This window comes from Aspergillus tanneri, assembly GCF_003426965.1.
Source record: "Aspergillus tanneri strain NIH1004 chromosome Unknown AapTan_8_pilon_pilon_pilon, whole genome shotgun sequence".
NCBI classification, from domain to species: domain Eukaryota; kingdom Fungi; phylum Ascomycota; class Eurotiomycetes; order Eurotiales; family Aspergillaceae; genus Aspergillus; species Aspergillus tanneri.
Window position 1 is genome coordinate 769,781 of NW_022984635.1, and position 18,548 is coordinate 788,328.

Here is an 18,548-nt window from a genome sequence, read left to right on the forward strand (position 1 = left end):
GGGATATTTGGCTCTTCCATCTTCGGGTGGAAAGCAAATACTGATTTTTAATGAAGTCGGCCCCAGTTTCACATGTCTATTGCGACAGTACTACAGGACAGTTTTGTTCCTTGTGACGTATACTTTCTCATCGCATCCTTGGATTAACCATTTCTCTTGCTCTATGATTTTTTTACTTTTTTATTTCTGAGTTCTATGTCCTGAAAGAGACCCTTCCGCCCCCTTTTTTCCATTATTTATTAAGGGACTGGTTCTTATCTCCAATCGTGGTGGACGGACTGCAGGCGAGTAAGGTTGTGGCTGACACGCAGGCGGCAGGTGTAAATAGTACCAAAGATTACTAATCATGCCATGATTGTAATATATCAAGCATTCGGGCAGTCAGCATGAGAAGGCATGGTCCTTGGAGGGTGAGATCACAGTCATTTCAAGATATCACTAAGCTGACGAAGAAGAATAACTAAAACAGCCATGAGTTAGGCAAATGAATCGTTAAACACAGCGTTTCTATGGGGATAAAGCTTGGGATATTGATACCGGTCGGAAATACTAGGACCAAGTTCATCTAAAGGCCATCATTACTAATTTCGCTCCTTTCGCTTAGCTTAAAGGAGTTTTGACTAGGTCATTAGTTAAGATCATAGTAGGTAAAAAAAATCAAATTCATAAACTATATTTCTGTATCTATCAAATCAAATCATATACCGAAAACCCTTCTGCAATTGGCGCGCCGCCGCAATATCGATGCCCTCCACGTCCGCCGTTCTCTGCAACCGTTCAAGTTCCCGATCCGTCAAAACCGCATCCTCGTCCTCGAGACGGGCGAGCCTCTTGTTCAGAGAGCGAAGATGGAAGAACATGAACACAGCCATGAGAGCACCCAGGGCCTGCAGCACGATGCAAACGCCCATCGCGGGCTGGTAGTGCGGCTTGTCTTGTTCGCGGTAGGTGAAAGGGGTCCAGATACTGGCGGAGTTGCCAACCGAATTGATGAACGCATAAGCGGCAGCTCGTTTCGCCGGCGGTCGAGGGATAGCATTAGCAATCCATGAGTAGACGGTTCCCATCTGAGCGAAGATAAAAATCATAAGGAAGAAGGAGAAGTAGCGGGGCCCGAAGCCATCGGTGACCATGAAGATAATGAACCCTACAATGGTGATGGGGATTGGATAGACGAAAAACCAGAACCGGTTGCCTAAACGATCTGACATGTATGAATGGACCAGACTGTAGAAGACCATGAAGACATATGGCGGGGCGACCAGCAATAAAGAAATAATTTCACCTTTGCCCAAGGTCTTGGTCAAGGTTGGAAAGAAGTTCTGAAAGCCACTGGCGCCGGTGATGGACATGTAGGCGATCGCAAGAGCGTACGTCTTGATGTCAGAAAACGCCAATTTCAGGCCTTTAATCTGGCTCATCTTTCCGGCCTCGTCGACGTCGGCCTCAGCCGCTTCGATGGCCAGTCGTCGGTTGGCGACGTTCTTCATTTCCGGTGATAACAGCCGCCAGGTGGTGGGGAAGTCGGGCAATACGACCATAACGGTCAAGCCGATGGCGATGGTGATGGCCCCCTCGATGATATACAGCCACTGCCAGGCCGAAAGGCCTCGATGGCCATCCAGTCCGTTCAGGATGCCAGCAGCAATGAGGTTGCCGAAAGCACCGCTGATCAACGAGCCGGAGTAGAAGATACTCATGCGCAGAGCCAACTCTTTCTTGGTGTACCACTTGGACAGGTAAAACAGCACACCCGCGAAAAAGGGAGCCTCCACCAAGCCCAGGATAAACCGACAGGCGACGATGCCGCCATATCCCTTCACTTGACTGGTCAAGGCCGACACCAAACCCCAAGCAGCGGTGAAAAAGCCGAGGTAGAGCGATGGACGGCCTATGTAATTGAGCAACAGATTGGACGGGACCTGCATAAGAATGTAGGCGACGAACAGGATTGACAGGCCTGTTTGGTATTGCTGGTCATTGAGCGAGAGGTCGTCCTCGAGGCCCTGCAGTTTGGCCGCGGCATAGTTGTTTCTGTCCAGAGTTAATATCCTGGCAGGCCATAGGAGACTGGACGGTATCCGCCCCATCACGTACCGATCAATATAGTTCATCAGATACACCAGGATAACCAAGGGCATGATCAGACTGTCGATACGATGTCGCAGCTTCTTCTCGACGACCTTCTCCTCGTCTGTCAGCTGAGCGATCTGTGCCACCTCCTCTTGGGTCATGTTGGCTTTATCGCCAAAGACCCCCCTGTCGGTAATGACATTATCGCTCATAGTCAGCGGCGCAGAAGATTGAATAAAGATGGGTATCAGAAAGGCCGAACTCCCGGGGATATAGGAATCAAAAAGCAAGGGAGACCATACGAGTAGGTTTATATAAATCCCCCAAGTGTTGCACACACAGCTGACCGATGGACAACAGAGTTTATCGTGAAGTAAACTTTACTCTGGGATCTGGGGAAAGGATCCACAGAAGCGTGGGGGGCACCAACCAGCCAACCCAACGGGTCCGATATGATGAGATATCTGGGGACTCAACGGGTGGGGTGCGGAGAAATGCCGGTGATGGAACAGCTCATCAACCAATATGGGACAGTCCAATCCCCCCACGCGGGCTGGCCAGGTCTGTGCTGGGCATGACAATGCAGGCTCCTCTTCATAAGTACGTATGTTCTCTGATGTCGGAGTATGTCCATGGGGAAAGGATCGACGATCGGCGCAAGGGAGCCCGTGGATTGTTGAACCTTACAGAGTACGCAACCTGTCCAGAATTCCTCCGGCTCTGAGGGGAACTGCGTCTTGACGTGTTTGTGCTTTTAATAAGAGGGTAAATATGCAACATTTAGCCTGTATTGCTGGATGTCTTTCCCCTTGTACATGCTGATTCAGAATGCTTTGATCGCACCGCCTCCGATGGCATCTGTCGTCGTCTCCTGTAGAGCACTCTTTGAAATATAGTATTTACTTTTACCCTCGAGTCTAGATACTTGAAATGTCCTATAGTTACAGTCCCTCATCCACACGTCCAAACCCCCACGTGCCAAGGTCCTCGGCATACCGCTCCCATCGGCTGCTTCCATACCCGAAGTATCGTGTTCCCCACAGTCCTTTTATAAAGAGGGCACATACCGCTATAGGAGATTATCGTCCATAGTCGATGCTTAGCAGAATCGTATTCCTCCTCGATCTGTCCTCTCGGTACATAGTCCCGATATTATCATCACACAAACTAAAAAGACATCTGCCCACGGATGTTAGACTATACTCTGTCAGTCAAGAGTGGGCGAGGCGCATTAAGACCGCTTAGGGGCTGCAGCTTAAATACTGGTGTCTCTTGGCCTAGATACGAAGGGAGGTTTTCTTGACAGAGGTGTTCCTCGATGGGGTAGTATCATGGTATGGACAAGAATTCTAAGGAAAGCCGTCGACTATTAATGGAAGTTACGTATCTTATAATTTTATCTATAAACTCTATGGGTATATAAATTATACTTGTATGGAGAAATCAAATATTAGGCCACCCCAGACACCGAACGGCTCCTAATATATACTTGTTAAGATCACCTTTACTACTGATGCCTGGGCAGAATCTTATGCTTCATCTAGAGGGGAAATCTAGTCGGAACTGGTCTATTGGACCAACCATCCTAGCCCGTACTATACGTCATAGAAAGTTTGTTCTGTTTAGGGTAACAACAAGTTGGCTCCTTCAACAGCTTATCGGTATCAGGACCATCGATATCAGGGTATGAAAAGTACACTGGAGAGCCTACAGCCTGAATTCTGGCTTAACGATAGTGGTGTAATAATCTTAGTAAATAAAACCCTAGCATAGTGATTCTATATAAATCGATTAGTCACCTATTCACTCCGATCTTATCCACAGGTATCAGGGAAAACAACTTACCCCCAAACAACGACGCCGTCTAGGATGCTACCCCATACACGTGCCACGGGATAGTGTGTACATATTAATTGTGTTGCCAGGTGTATTCGCATATCCTTCGAAAACCATAACAGCAGCGCCTAATCCATTGTTTTTGTGCGCAGTGCATGTAACAGAAGACATGTAGATTCAAAGCCAAGCTTCCTATAATTATTATACTCACGAGAGGGCGTTTGATGATAGCTGGATACCTCAGGTGTTATGTTATGAGAGAATGGAGTCACTGTTCTTCCGAAACGTTGACGGTCTCAAATACCGCTAACCCCAAATTGTTAGTGCACTATTATCGGCACTGTTGTCCTCGTGATACTGCGGAACAATATCGTACAGAGCACGTAGTATGTATGTACTGACATTTCTCGCTCAGTGCCCTCCGAATGATTTAAACGAGTCATATATAATCTTCGGTCCTCGCGACAGCAGTACCGAAAGAAGACGTTTGCTAGTTTAATATATATTAACCTAGCTAGGTATGTGGCATTACCTGTCTCATGTTGTCTGACTGAAGGTTTGGTTTGACCCCCAGAACCCACTCGCGCCGTCTTGTCATTGGCCCTCGATGGCCCCTAGCTGTTGTAAGCGAAAGGGAGATCTCGGACATGCTCGTTCTGATCTCGCTTGTTCCTTTCCAGCTGTACCGTTGGTCCATCCACACTCAGCCATCCTCCCAATCCATCCTTCATTCCTCGCATCGGACCCTCTTACATCCTCGCTTTTCTGCCCATGGTTCATTTCGATTCGCGAGGTCTGCTCCCCGAGGAATCTGGGGAGAAGGAGACAGTGGTCGGTTCCGATCGAACCGCTCGTCAAACACGGTCATGCAAGGTCTGTCGGGCCCGCAAGGTCAGGGTACGTTCCGATCCGCTGTTGTTTACTTAGCTTGCCGAGGTCACCATCACTATGCCTTTCTTCCTTAATTTTGGCCTCCTTGTTTTGTAACATTCGTTGCATTTTGTCGCACATGGAAGTACTTAATCTAGAAGGTTTAATAAATTGGATATTTGGCTATAAACAAAAACAACAACCACAAAAAAAGAACCCCATTGGTTTATCTGCAGGAGACTAACGGAAAAGCTTCTATTAACCATTGACGGCAGTGTGATCGTATCAAACCCTGTCATGCATGCTGCGCTCATGGGTACCCTTCCAAATGTGTCTACGAGCCTACGTCTGATGAGGATCCTCGGCCTATCAGCCAGGCAGAGGAAATAGACTATTTGCGGACGGAGATCCGTGAGTTAACAGTTCGACTAAACAATCGTGGTGGGTGTTTTCTCATGGTCTAAACTGTCAAGCAAAGACTGACTTGGCATTATGTGTCATAGAACACCGGAACCGAACTCAACGGCGTTTTGTGGAACTCAAGAAGTTGTTCGAATCAATCCGCTCCGCCCCGCTGGATGTTGTCGATCGTATCGTCTCGGATATTCGGACCTCCAAAGGCGAGGTAATTGCTGTCTCCGGTAGTTCATGGGAAGGGGTAGATGGTATGTCGGAATTTTGCGACGGTGGAGTACACTCGGGGTGTCTAAAACCGGCTGACCTGTGCAGTACATGATCGGGCCCTCGCTCCGCGCTCTTCATGCGAGAATTACGTTGATGAACTGGTGCAGGACAATGGATGTGCATATGTTTGCTCTGATCAGTTTGATTTCAACCGGAGTCCATCCGTTTCTTCGGACGAGTCATCATCTGGTAGCTCTATTCTATGCCTGACCTCGACTAGGCCGATGCTCGATATCTTTATCGAACGTTTCGTAGACGCCTTCAGCCCGGAGGTTGATGTGAAATCTGGTCAGGCAGGGGCATTACGACGAGCCGCCGAAATCCGTATGTTTTCACCTATTCTTACGGATGCGTTTGAAACAGTATCTGTGGCATTCTTCGGTCGATCTATCCAAGATAAAGGCCTTGAAGCTTCAGGCCTCTGTACCTATCCTCGCGTCCTGCGAAGCCTTCAGGAGGCATTGCAGGATCCAGAGCGCAGCAAGGCTGAGTCGACACTCGTGACAGTCATTCTTCTAATGGCTTTTGAGGTATGTTTGCCTTCGTTATATCGGTCTTAGCCTTCTGATCGTATATAGAGTGTCGAACGTACAACCCAAGGATCACTGTCGGCCCACATTCAAGGCGCTCTGAGATTGATCGAACATCGGGGTGCCGAGAATCACATATATGGAGTAGAGCATCTGCTATTCGCTGAACTGCGGCCATATTGGGTGTGCCTGCTCATTGCCCTTGTCTTGGTGTCTATGTCTAATGTGTCTAATGACTCCTAGGTTGGCGCTGCCATTGTCAACCGCACTCCATCCTTTCTCGCTCAGGATGAATGGAAAACAATACCGTGGTCGGCTAATACGACCAAGAAAGACATTCTCCATCATCTGCTGGATTTAGCGGTTGACATACCGGCCGTGCTATCACAGCATGACTCTCTCCAGTCCGCGTTAGAGTCGAAAATTTTGATGAGTGCCCACGAAACCGCGGTCAAGCAGACCACGCTTTGGAACTGCATTGCGGATTTGACTCACCGGTTCCTACAGTGGAAAGAAGCATGGGTCGATAATTATGAAGATGGACCCCAGAGAGAAGTTGACGCTGAGCCGAGTGACCAATTCCCAATTTTCCGATGTCGGGATCTGCAAACCGGTGCTACTATAATCCCCCCAAGGTTTGTGTATCCTAACCTGCGCTTGGCCCAAACGATGTGCCTTTACTATTCCTCACGGCTTGTCTTGTCCTCCATTGACACTCGACCGGATCATGTGAGCCCAGCGGAGCAATACGAGCTGGGATGTGGCATCTGCCGTAGTCTAGAATGGTATATCCTGACTGCGCCGGGGAACATGATTAACCGGCTTGCGTTTCCCGTGCGAGTTGCGTGGGAGGTTTTCCCCGATGGCGGGCCAGAGCGGACGTTTATTTACGAGGTGTTGAAGCTGGTGGAGAAGCGCCATGCGCTTGGACTCTGGGGTAGTGCCATGCCTGAGTTTTCTCCTCGTGCCAGTTCGCCACCGAAAACGGGTTAAGTCCTGGGAACAGTTGTTTCGGCTATTTATATTTGAAAGAAATTTTTGACATCGGGAGAAATATAATTGGTAATCGCAGGACGAACGCCACAAGTGAATGAGGAAACGATTTATGCCAGCGGCTTAACTGCAGACACAAGTGATGCTTAATTAATCTGGAGACATATCAGCACCTTCATGAATGAGAAACGTCACTGCTATGCTACATGTACGGTATCTCAACCCTTAATTTCAATAGCTTATCCTGATTTTACCGTGTGCCTGCAGGGTTAATGAAAATGGTCGAAGTTATCATACGACGTCCACACATGGCCCTGAACTAAAAATGGAGTTCCCTGGGTATAGTATGGCTAGGCTATGATACAAATGGCTCCTTGGATAGGAAAGCAGCTATGGACGAGCATTAACGGTTTGACTGGTGGTACGTATTGGATGGGCAGATGCACTGGCTTATATCCAGCTCTGCAGCCGCAGTTAGGGACTGGCCCGAACCTTGATATCTATCTCATGGATTAAATTGTCCCTGTAAGCTCACTATAGGCAGGAAAACTGTAAACAAATAGGAAAATAGCAAAATAAAGAAATAAAAAGGAGAGGGAGAGAGTGAACAAATAATCACGAGAGAAAGTCAACATGAAAACTGAAATACGACAATCATTTCATTACTCCTGCTTATTATCATTTACCCACGCGGCATCTTCGACTACCACCTCTGCCAAGCAGCCGATCTGGGTACCGGTTTTGTGATGCGAGACTTCAAGCACCATGGGAATAATGACAATCAAGACCCGATATACATTAAGTCTCTCGACTCCCGTGTCTGTGAAATGGAGCAACTGCGCTTCATGCTTATCGGACTCGGAATTAAATGTCTCTTCCATGTCTGGGAGGCCGAAGAATACTCAGTTGAATGAGATAGCTGCGTCCTGGTTTATCACGATCTGCGGTAATGTCGTATAGATACGAGCAAGAGACTTTTTTCCGCAAGTTGATTTGAACTGGGTTAAATCATCTCGGACAGAGTGGACTCACTGGCCAGAAGCTCCTCTGCTAGCATAGGAGCAAGATGTAGCGGCGCGCCTCATTATACTTTCCAAAGGTTCTGGATATTGCAGCGGCAGCGGCGAGACCGGGCGTTATCACGGATTTTATCGACGAAGGGGTTCGCAAGGCTTGTCTGAAGCATGATGTATTGTTATTTATCCTGGGTTTTCGTATGTATTGCTGACAGCGAGCAGTCCTATCCCTCGCCGTTGAATTATAACCACTTCCCGAAATTCGTGTGCACCGTACTGGATGAAGGTATCTGTCATGATATATCGGATCAAAGGGTTGTCCTCCAATGGGGTGACATTCTCAATATAGACGTCACACTATACCATGGTGGCTATCACGGTAACGTGAACATTGGCAAGAAGGCCAAGGCCGATGCGGATTCAGTGCGAGCAGTTGACTCCACACGGGAATGTCTCGACAGCTCCATCGAACTGGTGAAATCGGGAGCTCTTTTCAGGGCCTACGTAGATGCCATAGACACGCATGCAGCGTCGTAAAACTGCATTGTGATCCGGTCGTCTTGTGACCATGGCATAAACACCGCGTTCCACTGCTTGCCCAACGTTCCGCATTATACAGGCAACAAAGCCGTCTGCGCTGCAAAGGAAGGCCTGTGCTTTACGATTGAACCGATGGTGCCATTTGGAGACGTAAAGGGACAATATGTGGCCTGATAACTAGAAGGCGGTGACTCTGGATGGTAAGAGAACAACTCAATTTGGTTCGTTGGTATTCAGCTACTATGTGGATATGTTTTGGAAATGCTGACTTTTGGCAGAACATATCTCATTGAGACTGCGGATGCTTGAAGTCTTGACAGCGAGGCTGCCAGATTCTCCCCGGGGACCTGTTTCAGGACCGTCTGAAGCGTGTGTCTGGTTGAACAATTCCCATTGTCTGGAATAGAAGTTATATATATTCAGGTCTGGCATTAGGGATATGGATTGTTGAGATATATAATTCTAAGAAAGATCTGTTCAAGGTAAGCATAGCCTTTTGGCCAAGTTGCCTAGACTTAGGGGTACGTCAACACGGTCTACTAGGGTTTTTAGAATGAGAGAAATTCACTGCGTAGACCCCATCTTTCACTTATATACGTCAGAATAAATCTTAGGAATCCAATGCAACCCTTGCCTTCGTTCCCCAACTATCTTCTAAGATAACCATCGCACAATGCTTGATATGGCCCTTGTTATCAAAACTCGGCTCTACAATACCACCTTCTGGCTGCCTAAAACGCACACCGAACTGCTTCCTCCAATAGAACAGTTATAGAATATATATAAGCGGATGATGAAAGCCTTTGACATGGAAGTCTAACACTTCAGATTGACAGATATTATATACGCTCATATTTATAGTCTACAGGACGATACACCAAGTGAAATCAGGACCAAAAATGGGAAACCCACTTAGTACATGGTACAGTGGCATTGACAATTCCTGACAGCCATAGAGCCCACATTTCCTGTTAGAGCGGGGCCATTTCCAGCTCACGATCTAGCCTGAAAGAAACAATAAATGGAGACAGTTCTCTCTCAGCTCCACTGCAGCAGCCAATAATCCAACCAGCCAAGACCGTACCTGAACGATCAGCGGTAAAAAGATGATTAACTACAGGTCGAGAGCTCTCAGACCTCCATCATCCATGTTGGTGTCATTTCCAAGCTGAACTCTACTCCCTGTACTCCGCACTCCATAGCCAGCCACCCTGGCTGCATGTGCGCCATAAATGTAGCTATTTCCTCCCCTTGTCAGGTTTTCCTCTTTATTCTGTTTGCAGTCGGACAGTCGCTTCTCTGTTTGTTGAACCACTTTCTTCTCTCCACCGCCATGCATTTCCGCCCTCTCTTGCTGGTTTCCGCGCTGGCGTCCTACGTCTCAGCCTTTGGGATCAATGACTTCTTCTGCCGCAGCAAGGAGCATCCCAATCCGGTCATTTTCCTCCACGGTCTGGGCGCTACCTTCTACGAAGACTTGAATTTCCTACAGTACTGGCTGCAATCCAAGGGGTACTGCACCTATGCCCAAACCTACGGTGAATATGAGGGCTTCCCGCTCCTGGGCGGATTGAAACCGATCGCCGATTCGGCCAAACAGATCGCAGCCTACATCCGGGAAGTAGCAGAGAAGACGGAATCCGACAAGGTCGACCTGGTCGGACACTCGGAGGGGGCGTTTCAGACCCTGTACGTCCCTAAGTTCGAAGCCGGGGTGTCGGGATTACTGGACAAACTAGTGGCGATTGCGCCGCCGACCCACGGGACCAATTTCGGAGGCATCTATAACCTGGCGTATGCCTTTGGGAATGTGTCGCGGGAGGCTGTCGGGGAGGCATTGAGGGCCGTGGGCTGCGCGGCGTGCGATGAGCTGGGCCCCAACGGCCCTGCGGTGGATCGTTTGAATGATGGCGAGCCGATCGTGCAGCCGGGGAACTCGTTGACTGTTATTGCGTCGAAGTGGGATGAGATGGTTACGCCGACGTCGACGTCGTTTGTGCATGAGGATGGCGTCCATAATGTTTGGGTTCAGGATTTCTGTAAGTTGGATCCCGTGGGGCATATTGGTGAGGCATACGATTTGAATGTCTGGAACCTGGTCAAGAATGCTCTGGATGGAATGCCGGACCGTCACTTCTTCTGTGTCTTGGGATCCCCTGGGAAATAAAACTGTGTAAATAATTCTTGTATTGTGGGTTTATGCTTTCGGGGTATAAACTAATCTGCATCATGGCTATCATTGTATATAATTAATACGTTAATTAATCCGTGTCAATATCATCGCCGCTGCATCATTGCGAATACCTCAGTCTAGTCTCGAAGGTCCTTGTCGACGAGTTCTGCCTGGGAGGACCTTGGGGGCTGCTTGTCTTGCACAAGATTATGACCGTCCCTAAGAAATGGCCCATTGCGTTAGAAACCTGGTTTGAAGCTAAGACATGGGTTAGGATGTACGTACCCGAGCTTCTTGTTGGGTAGAATAACAGCCAAAACCACCACTGGGGCGGAAAACGCCAGAGCTGCAATGGTGATGTACCTACTCAGTCATTAGCGAGAATCAATCCGGGAGTGCGCTAGACCTACCCCATCACATCAGAATACTGCATCCATGTTAGCGAAAAATCTTGGAAATAGAAAAGAGAGGGAGGATAACTCACAGCTTGGTTAACAGCATTACGCTCACTCGACCCCCAGACCGGCAATGTACCAGTAATGGAGTTATACAAGGCATCTACATTGCCAATGCTCACACCAGGACCCAAATGCAATCGCAATTGATGGCGCAGTTTCCCCGTATAAATGGCGCCCGCGATGGCCGAGCCAATGCCATTTCCTAGGAATGACCCCAGCATAGTCAGCGAGGTGACTTGTGCCAGCTCCGCATGGGACACAGAGATTTGCGCTGCAACGACGACAATAGTCTCAATGATGCCACTACCCACTCCTTGAACGACCTGAACGACAAACAGTTCCGCGACAGAGCTCTCGTTGGTGCGCAGGCGGACCATCGCCCCATACCCAACCATTCGGATCACCGCACCTATCACTCCTATCCACTTGTACGATCGTATGCGATACATCAACAGTCCGGTGCCCATGCCAACCAATGCCTGCATGACCGAGTTGGTGTAGTTCAGGAACTGGGCATCGCGAGGGGAAAAGTTGTGCGAAACCATCGACCAAACATACAGGTAAGTGTGGGTGCTGCCAAAACCGATATTGTCGATGCAAGCGAGAGCCACCGAGACGACCACCGAAAGGGTGCGAAAATAGCGCACGGGAACTACCGGGTGCCGCGCAATGTACTTTTCATACGGGTAAAGGCATACGAGAACAACGGCGCCCAGCGCGATGAGGACATCCACCCATGGGGTCTGCCAGCGGCTGGTTGTGGTGGCGGCCAGAGTGATTGGGATCAGCACCAGGGTAAATCCACCACTAAGAAGGATGATGCCACCAAGGTCGATTCGGGAACAAAAGTCGTAGACGTTCAGCCTCTCGGTTAGGATGAGTCCGGAGCATTTCGCTCGTTGCTGGAAGACTAGCAGGGTGATAATAATGAAACTGGCGCAAAATGGCATGAGGATAGCGAACATGCCAATACCCCAGCGCCACCCAATCCCACTGACAACACTGTCGACAATGAACGCTGATACCCAGGGTGTGATTAGAAAAGGAACATAGAGGATGTTGTAGACGAAACCTCTCCACCGCATGGACGAGATATCAGATATTACGGTAGCGTTGAGAATGGCTGTCCCTGCCTGACCTACGGAGTACAATACATAGCCCCCGGCATAGGTATCGAAATTTTTGGACGACGCACAGAGGGTGTAGGAGACGATATAGCAAGCCAGCGTAAGAATGTACGCCTCTGCCCGTCCGAGTACATCAGATAGCTTCGCAATGGGAGGTTTGCAGACAGCGGAAATGATGCTGGCCGCAGTATTCAGCGTAGCCAGCATAGACAGTTGGTCAAAGTCCGATGTCGCAAAGTTTCGATACGTGCCCACAGTAGAAGTATCCAGTTCACTGGCATCATCAGAAGTAGCCTCGAGCAGTGGCAACTATGAGAACTTACTAGATAGTCATGATCATGGCCAATCTATGCGAAAGGGACGATTAGTATGACGGGTTCTGACGTCGGACTTTACATACCCCGCGTATAATAAGTATCGTCCTTTACGGCCCCCCACTGCCTCAACAGCTTCAATTTTGGCAGCTCCCGTGGCTGGCACTGCTGGTTCAGATTCTTGGACGTTGATCTCATAGTCTGCATACTTCTCATCACAAACCGACGAGGGCTGAGGGCTAGAGATACTTTCGTCTTTCTCCGAGGGACTAAAGCAGCTCTTCCATACATCCATCATGCTGGCGTAGTCGGTAACGGTGACCCCTGACCGACTGAACATCCTCTGTTAAGACACATTCGAGAGATGCCACAAATGGCTCGGTGGCAGACAAGTCAGATGAAATAAGGATGAAGAACGTACCTCGTATTGACCTCTTAGTGAAGGCGATATAGACCAGCCCAACCCCGTTCCATGGAGGTCAGTGCGCCCAGCTCGAGGTTTATCAACCGACAATGATTCTCCTAACGGTCATATGGCAAGTGGGCACGTTGGGATGATGAATGAAGAGTCGAAGCAGGGATTGCTGGTCACTTGGTGCGATCGACGTGACGAGGAGACTTCCGCCGGAGTACTGATTACCCCCTAACGCAGCAGTGAGGGGCTGCCAATCACTGGAGCGGATTTTTCTCTGGCCAAGCTCCGATAGCGATAATATTCGCCCACTAATGTCGCCGATCAGCCAGAGATCGACAATAATGTCACCACTAGATGTCGGCAAAGTCAGTGGGATGAGGTAAATAGGAAGGTCGGAAGGGATTGTGTGGTGACAAAATGATGCAATTTTTTTTTTCCCAAGTCAGCGCAATGGATGGAGTCTTTTATGGTTACATCAACCTTCTGTCCACAGAGTGATCCCAACCAACACGAACTCTCATATTCACAGAGGGTATCTTTGAGACACGAAATCCACATCCCTTGGACTTGGTCCTCCATTATGACAATTTGAATGCCATGTACCACTAAGCACCGCGTACTTGGGGCAGCAGAGACTGAGAGATCAAGAAGTGATCAGATGACGCCCGATGACTAACCGCCAATACGTTTCCTAATCCGGATCAAAGAACTGGGCACGTGACTGACGCGGGGACGTGTCACGGCATCGAAGCAAGGGAATAGATCAATTCTCAATCCTGGCACCGACACATGCCCCATGCCTCAAATATTGCACTCCCACAGCCCAGCTAAACACTGGCAAGCTTGATACCGAACTTCGGCGATTGCGGGATGAACTGTCGCTGGCGTGAAAACAACGGGCTGTTTTGCAACTACAAAATGTACTTGCACGGGAGAAACGTTTGTTGGTGGAGACCCAACAAGGCTGGATGCGACCGCAGTTTCCTTGAAGCCGATGGCAGACGAGAACCTTAACGCTCTCGGGGAATTCCTGCGCTATTAAAATATCATAGTCGTTCACTCAATGTGATGATATGGATGAAATTAAATTCAATATTGATGATGCTCGCTTTACCCCAGACGCTTGTCTTCTTGTCACCGCGCGATACAGTGGTGATGGTTCTCGCAAAGATATTAACCGATTCTTACTGAAATTGACGGATCATTTTGCAGCGCATGTTGTTGGTTCAGCGAGGATGATCGAAAAGTATTTGAAGCGCAGCGTCATTGGTCAGGCGATTTCTTAGGGCAGTGGTTGACCATCGGATGCGGATCATGGCAGGACCGTCAGTATTTTTTGCATCGGCGGGTTCCTGCCGTAAAATTTAGTCTCGATGTTACCGATTCAATGTATCCCAATGCTCAGCAGCGAAAGAAACGGTTTGTCCGTGACTTTGCAAGTTATTTGGGCATGCCGGAGGTAGATCTACCAAGATGCCTGAATGATGCGCAGCGGTTAATAAAACTTTAGGAATCCGTTTTCGCGGAAATCTGTCAAGAGTCAAAAATGTGTCCACCTATTCGGCCCTAGTTGTCGCACCGCAAAGGCAGAAGCAGCAATTCCAGAGAGAGTCCAGCTTCTTGGCAACGAAGTATAAGAGCCAGAATGATGATTCTATTTAGACCACCATGTTCATAATTTTCTTTGTTCTCTGTTCCGTTTCTTGGTTGTATATTTTCATTGTAAACTCTATTTTTACGAGTCAACACGGTGTCATCATCACGCTACTCAACATTCCATGCTGGCAAGTGGCGTCGACTAGTGCGAGGGATTGGAAGGGTTGATAGTATAGGTTCATTATCATGGCAGATGGGTACCCGAGCTATGCAGGTGAGGCCAATCAAGCTTCTCCCCCATGCTGATCAGTCGCAGCCGAGTCACCGATCCCAGCACACGGCATTCGCGCGCTTCATCCCTGCTCGATTTTCAACCCCGATTTGCCCTCCAGGCTATGCTCATTCGAAATTCCTCTCCTTCGATTCGTGAATAGGAATTGATATGTTGGATAGTACATGGCTCCTTCTCGTGTTCCAAAAAGTCAAGGAGCTTAGTTCTCACCGGCCCCTCGAATTTAATATTTCCCCGCGGCCCATTGTTCTTGACATGCCATGGCCGAGTTTCCACATCTGACTGTCCGTGACTACGACATTAGATGTGACATATAGAAACCTCCAAACTAGAAACGTTTTCCGACCGCCAGCAAGCCAAGCGGTTCGTTTTGTTAGGATGGCGCTAACTGCGCTAGCTTTAATACTACAGTGGATGCTTCCGTTTCGTATCCATGATTATCGAACAGCCAGCGACCTTGTTGATGAACAGTTCAGCTGGAGCCAGGTACGTACGACCCAATCCTCGGTCCCGGTGTCAACAATTCATTTGACGATAGATTACTCCTTCTCCATCACTGCACTATCATGCCTGCTTCGATGGTTTTCAATGCGCTCGTCTTGAAGTCCCGATGGACTACAACCGGCCCGACGGAGAAGGTCGTCGCGTTGCCATTGCTATTGCCCGTCTACCGGCCAAGGTCCCGGTGACGGACCCTCGATATGGAGGTGCAATCCTAATTAATCCTGGTACTTGGCTTGAACTAGGCTTCCCGGTTAGTGTCTAATTCCCATGAACAATAGGAGGCCCTGGTGGCTCCGGAGTCGCACAGGCCCTTCACACTGGTGAGACTCTTCAAACCGTTGTTGATGCGGCGGATGATCCAGTGGCGGAGCTTGTGGCGCAAGAGACCCCTGGTCTATATTTCGACATCATCGGATTTGATCCTCGCGGGGTGAATAATACTACCCCAGGCCTAAGCTGCTTCCCAGACATATTTTCACAGCAAAAATGGGAGCTACAAGCTGAGGCGGATGGCATGCTTAGCAGCTCCAGGGATTCGTTAATGAGAAACTGGCAGCGCACCAAAGCACTGAACAAGGGATGTTCGTCTAGGCTGTCTACAGCTCCTGAAGAAGGACAGGAGGCCTTGGGAGAGAATCTAAATACGCCACCAGTTGCTAGTGATATGCTTGAAATTGTCGAGCGGCATGCCGAGTGGCGTGAGAGGCAGGGTCAAGCCGAACAGCGTCGATACGACCGCGCACGTGGTTACGACCCCGAACAATCGATTCGAGTGCGGACGAAATGGAAACGGGATCAGGAAAAGCTCCTTTACTGGGGTCGTTCCTACGGTACGATCTTGGGATCGACATTTGCGACAATGTATCCCGACCGAGTCGCACGAGCTGTGCTTGACGGCGTGGTTGATATGGACAAGTATTATATGGATAAGGGCCAGAACCCGGTCATTGATGCAGACAAAATATTTGATCGATTTCTTTCCCACTGCATTAGTGCTGAGGCTGGAAAGTGTCCTTTATATGGCGTAGGTGGGGTGGCAGATATTAAATCCGCGTATCTCAGTTTGGAGAGTGCACTTTACAACGCCTCTTTGTCCGTTCCAGCGTCGGAGACACGGGGCCCTGAAGTGATTACTTGGACAGATCTCCGATTGATTCTTCGGATTGCAATGTATCTACCACTGGTTGGATTTCCCCTTTTGGCGCAATACACGAAAGAATTGTTGGAAGGGAATGGATCTTCTATGGCGGATTTCAAACAAAGACTCCATTTACCATCTTGCCCATCATCCCAATGTGTTCAAGATGGACCATGGTCCCCATCCTGTCAGATGCCGGGCGCGAACGAGGTATATGCAAGCATGGCCATTCTCTGTACAGATGCAGAGTATCTCCAAGATATAGACGAAGAAAGATTTCAGGATATCTGGCGGACTCTTCGAGAGGACAGTTACATGCTAGGTGACTACTGGGCACAGGTTCGACTGGGCTGTGTGGGATGGAATGTGAAGGCCAAATGGCAGGTGCCAGGTATGTGTTCCATTTATTTTGTAACGCATGCACTTGGTAACATGGAGTTTAGTGTCCTATGGAGCGAACACCTCTTATCCACTTCTTTTCGTGAACAATATGCTTGACCCCGTGACCCCACTGCGAAGGTATAGTCCCGCCCAGCAGATATGGTTGTTGCTTACTCCAGTAGTGCGGAAAATATGCAGAAAAAATTCCCGGGCTCAGCGCTACTACGACAGGATTCAGAGGGAGTGAGTCCATATAATAACCTTTTAATGCTTGGATACTAATCCAGATAGCATTCCACCTTATCCGCCCCTTCTGGATGTGTCAACAACATAATTCGCCAGTACTTCCAGACCGGTGAAACACCGGCATCGGATACCCTCTGCCGTGGTGATTGGACGCCCTTCCTCGGCGACTCAGGAACCCAGAGAGGGGAGGACAATCGATTATGGAATACGATGAATGGGGTCATGCAGGTCCGACAGTTTCCACTATGAGGGATCTGAATAATTACATCCTAGCTTGTCTCTCTGATGCATGGCAAGCTTGATTCTTTATTTAGCTTAGATAGCGCGGATGATTTGCAGATAAGACATACCCATTTGCTATAATTATGAGCGGCTATGCCATATTCTCACCGTTGTGGGACTGCGCAATTCTACTCTGGATTATAAATACGAGGAACCTACACTAAGTCATGGCATGATATCCATTTATAGATTGGCTGGGAGATGTCCACTGTTGGACGGCAGGTTGAGTGTGGACAGACATAGGGTAAGATAAGCTTTAATTCATGTCACTCTCAGTCTCATAGGACATTTTCTGGGCCATTGAATCGTAGAGAAACCAACGTCACTGATCCGGGACCTTCGCTGGCATTTATATCACGTGACAACACGAAGTATTTAATCGACGCTGTGCCCCCTCGTCCTCTTATCTACGTCTCATTTGACCAGCCGACATAAGATATTCAAGTGACGGAAGAATTGAGAAAACACCATGACCAGAACCTTAACCGGGGCTTGCCTATGCAAGAACATCACCTACCGGATTGATCTCCCCGCGGACCAGCCCACACCCCAGGTGCGTACTCTAAGCTAGCCCCAAACAATTCCAAGTAATTAACACGCGGAACAACCGCAGGTAGTGATATGTCACTGCAAAAGCTGCAAACGATACACCGGCTCAGGCTTCTCATCCAACATCGTCGTCCCGCTAGCCGATCTGCACTGGCTGACAGGCAGCCCGAAGCTGTATATGAGTCCGACCGAGAAGAATGGACTCGTCCGTCGACAGTTCTGCGGTGACTGCGGATCACCATTGACGTCTGAGCCGCGTGACGCAGAAGGACGGTTCATTGTGGTGAAGTCGGGGACGTTGGACGATGAGTCGCGCGACCAGTGCGGGGAAGTCAAGGCGGAGATCTGGTATCATCGGAAGGATAATTGGGTGGGGGATTTATCAAAGGAGGGAATTCCGAGGATTAGGGGGTCGATGACATAGTAAACTAATTTGGGCTATGTTTTATTATGTGAGTCAGATTGTCAGACAGGGCGCAGGCTATTTGAGCCTCGGTGTTCCATGATTGTCGGTAATAGAAAGTTTCACCC

At 48.9% G+C, this 18,548-nt stretch overlaps 6 protein-coding genes across 6 annotated transcripts; 4 read left to right on the plus strand and 2 right to left on the minus strand.

The window, feature by feature from the left end:
* Positions 1-692: 692 nt before the first annotated feature.
* On the minus strand, positions 693-2,285 carry ATNIH1004_010875 (putative MFS transporter; the record flags this gene model as incomplete). Its single annotated transcript, XM_033575443.1, has 2 exons — positions 693-2,034; positions 2,098-2,285. 2 exons carry the CDS (start codon positions 2,283-2,285, stop codon positions 693-695), a joined length of 1,530 nt encoding a protein of 509 aa, XP_033421298.1.
* Positions 2,286-4,680: 2,395 nt separating this feature from the next.
* ATNIH1004_010876 (Zn(II)2Cys6 transcription factor domain-containing protein) lies at positions 4,681-6,986 on the plus strand (the record flags this gene model as incomplete). The annotated part of the gene is made up of 6 exons (XM_033575444.1): positions 4,681-4,806; positions 5,055-5,220; positions 5,283-5,444; positions 5,509-5,993; positions 6,042-6,176; positions 6,237-6,986. The coding sequence occupies 6 exons, from the start codon at positions 4,681-4,683 to the stop codon at positions 6,984-6,986; spliced, it is 1,824 nt and encodes a 607-aa protein (XP_033421299.1).
* A 1,184-nt stretch (positions 6,987-8,170) lies between these two features.
* METAP1_2 (Methionine aminopeptidase 1) lies at positions 8,171-8,539 on the plus strand (the record flags this gene model as incomplete). The annotated part of the gene is made up of 2 exons (XM_033575445.1): positions 8,171-8,288; positions 8,352-8,539. 2 exons carry the CDS (start codon positions 8,171-8,173, stop codon positions 8,537-8,539), a joined length of 306 nt encoding a protein of 101 aa, XP_033421300.1.
* A 1,336-nt stretch (positions 8,540-9,875) lies between these two features.
* On the plus strand, positions 9,876-10,709 carry ATNIH1004_010878 (esterase/lipase family protein; the record flags this gene model as incomplete). Its single annotated transcript, XM_033575446.1, has 1 exon — positions 9,876-10,709. The coding sequence occupies one exon, from the start codon at positions 9,876-9,878 to the stop codon at positions 10,707-10,709; it is 834 nt and encodes a 277-aa protein (XP_033421301.1).
* A 143-nt stretch (positions 10,710-10,852) lies between these two features.
* Positions 10,853-12,954, minus strand: ATNIH1004_010879 (putative siderochrome-iron transporter; the record flags this gene model as incomplete). Its single annotated transcript, XM_033575447.1, has 6 exons — positions 10,853-10,934; positions 11,001-11,078; positions 11,126-11,142; positions 11,200-12,574; positions 12,624-12,647; positions 12,701-12,954. 6 exons carry the CDS (start codon positions 12,952-12,954, stop codon positions 10,853-10,855), a joined length of 1,830 nt encoding a protein of 609 aa, XP_033421302.1.
* A 2,377-nt stretch (positions 12,955-15,331) lies between these two features.
* Positions 15,332-18,441, plus strand: ATNIH1004_010880 (putative proteinase; the record flags this gene model as incomplete). The annotated part of the gene is made up of 8 exons (XM_033575448.1): positions 15,332-15,403; positions 15,456-15,645; positions 15,700-16,950; positions 17,003-17,078; positions 17,139-17,183; positions 17,658-17,712; positions 17,974-18,021; positions 18,082-18,441. The coding sequence occupies 8 exons, from the start codon at positions 15,332-15,334 to the stop codon at positions 18,439-18,441; spliced, it is 2,097 nt and encodes a 698-aa protein (XP_033421303.1).
* Between the last annotated feature and the right edge of the window lie 107 nt (positions 18,442-18,548).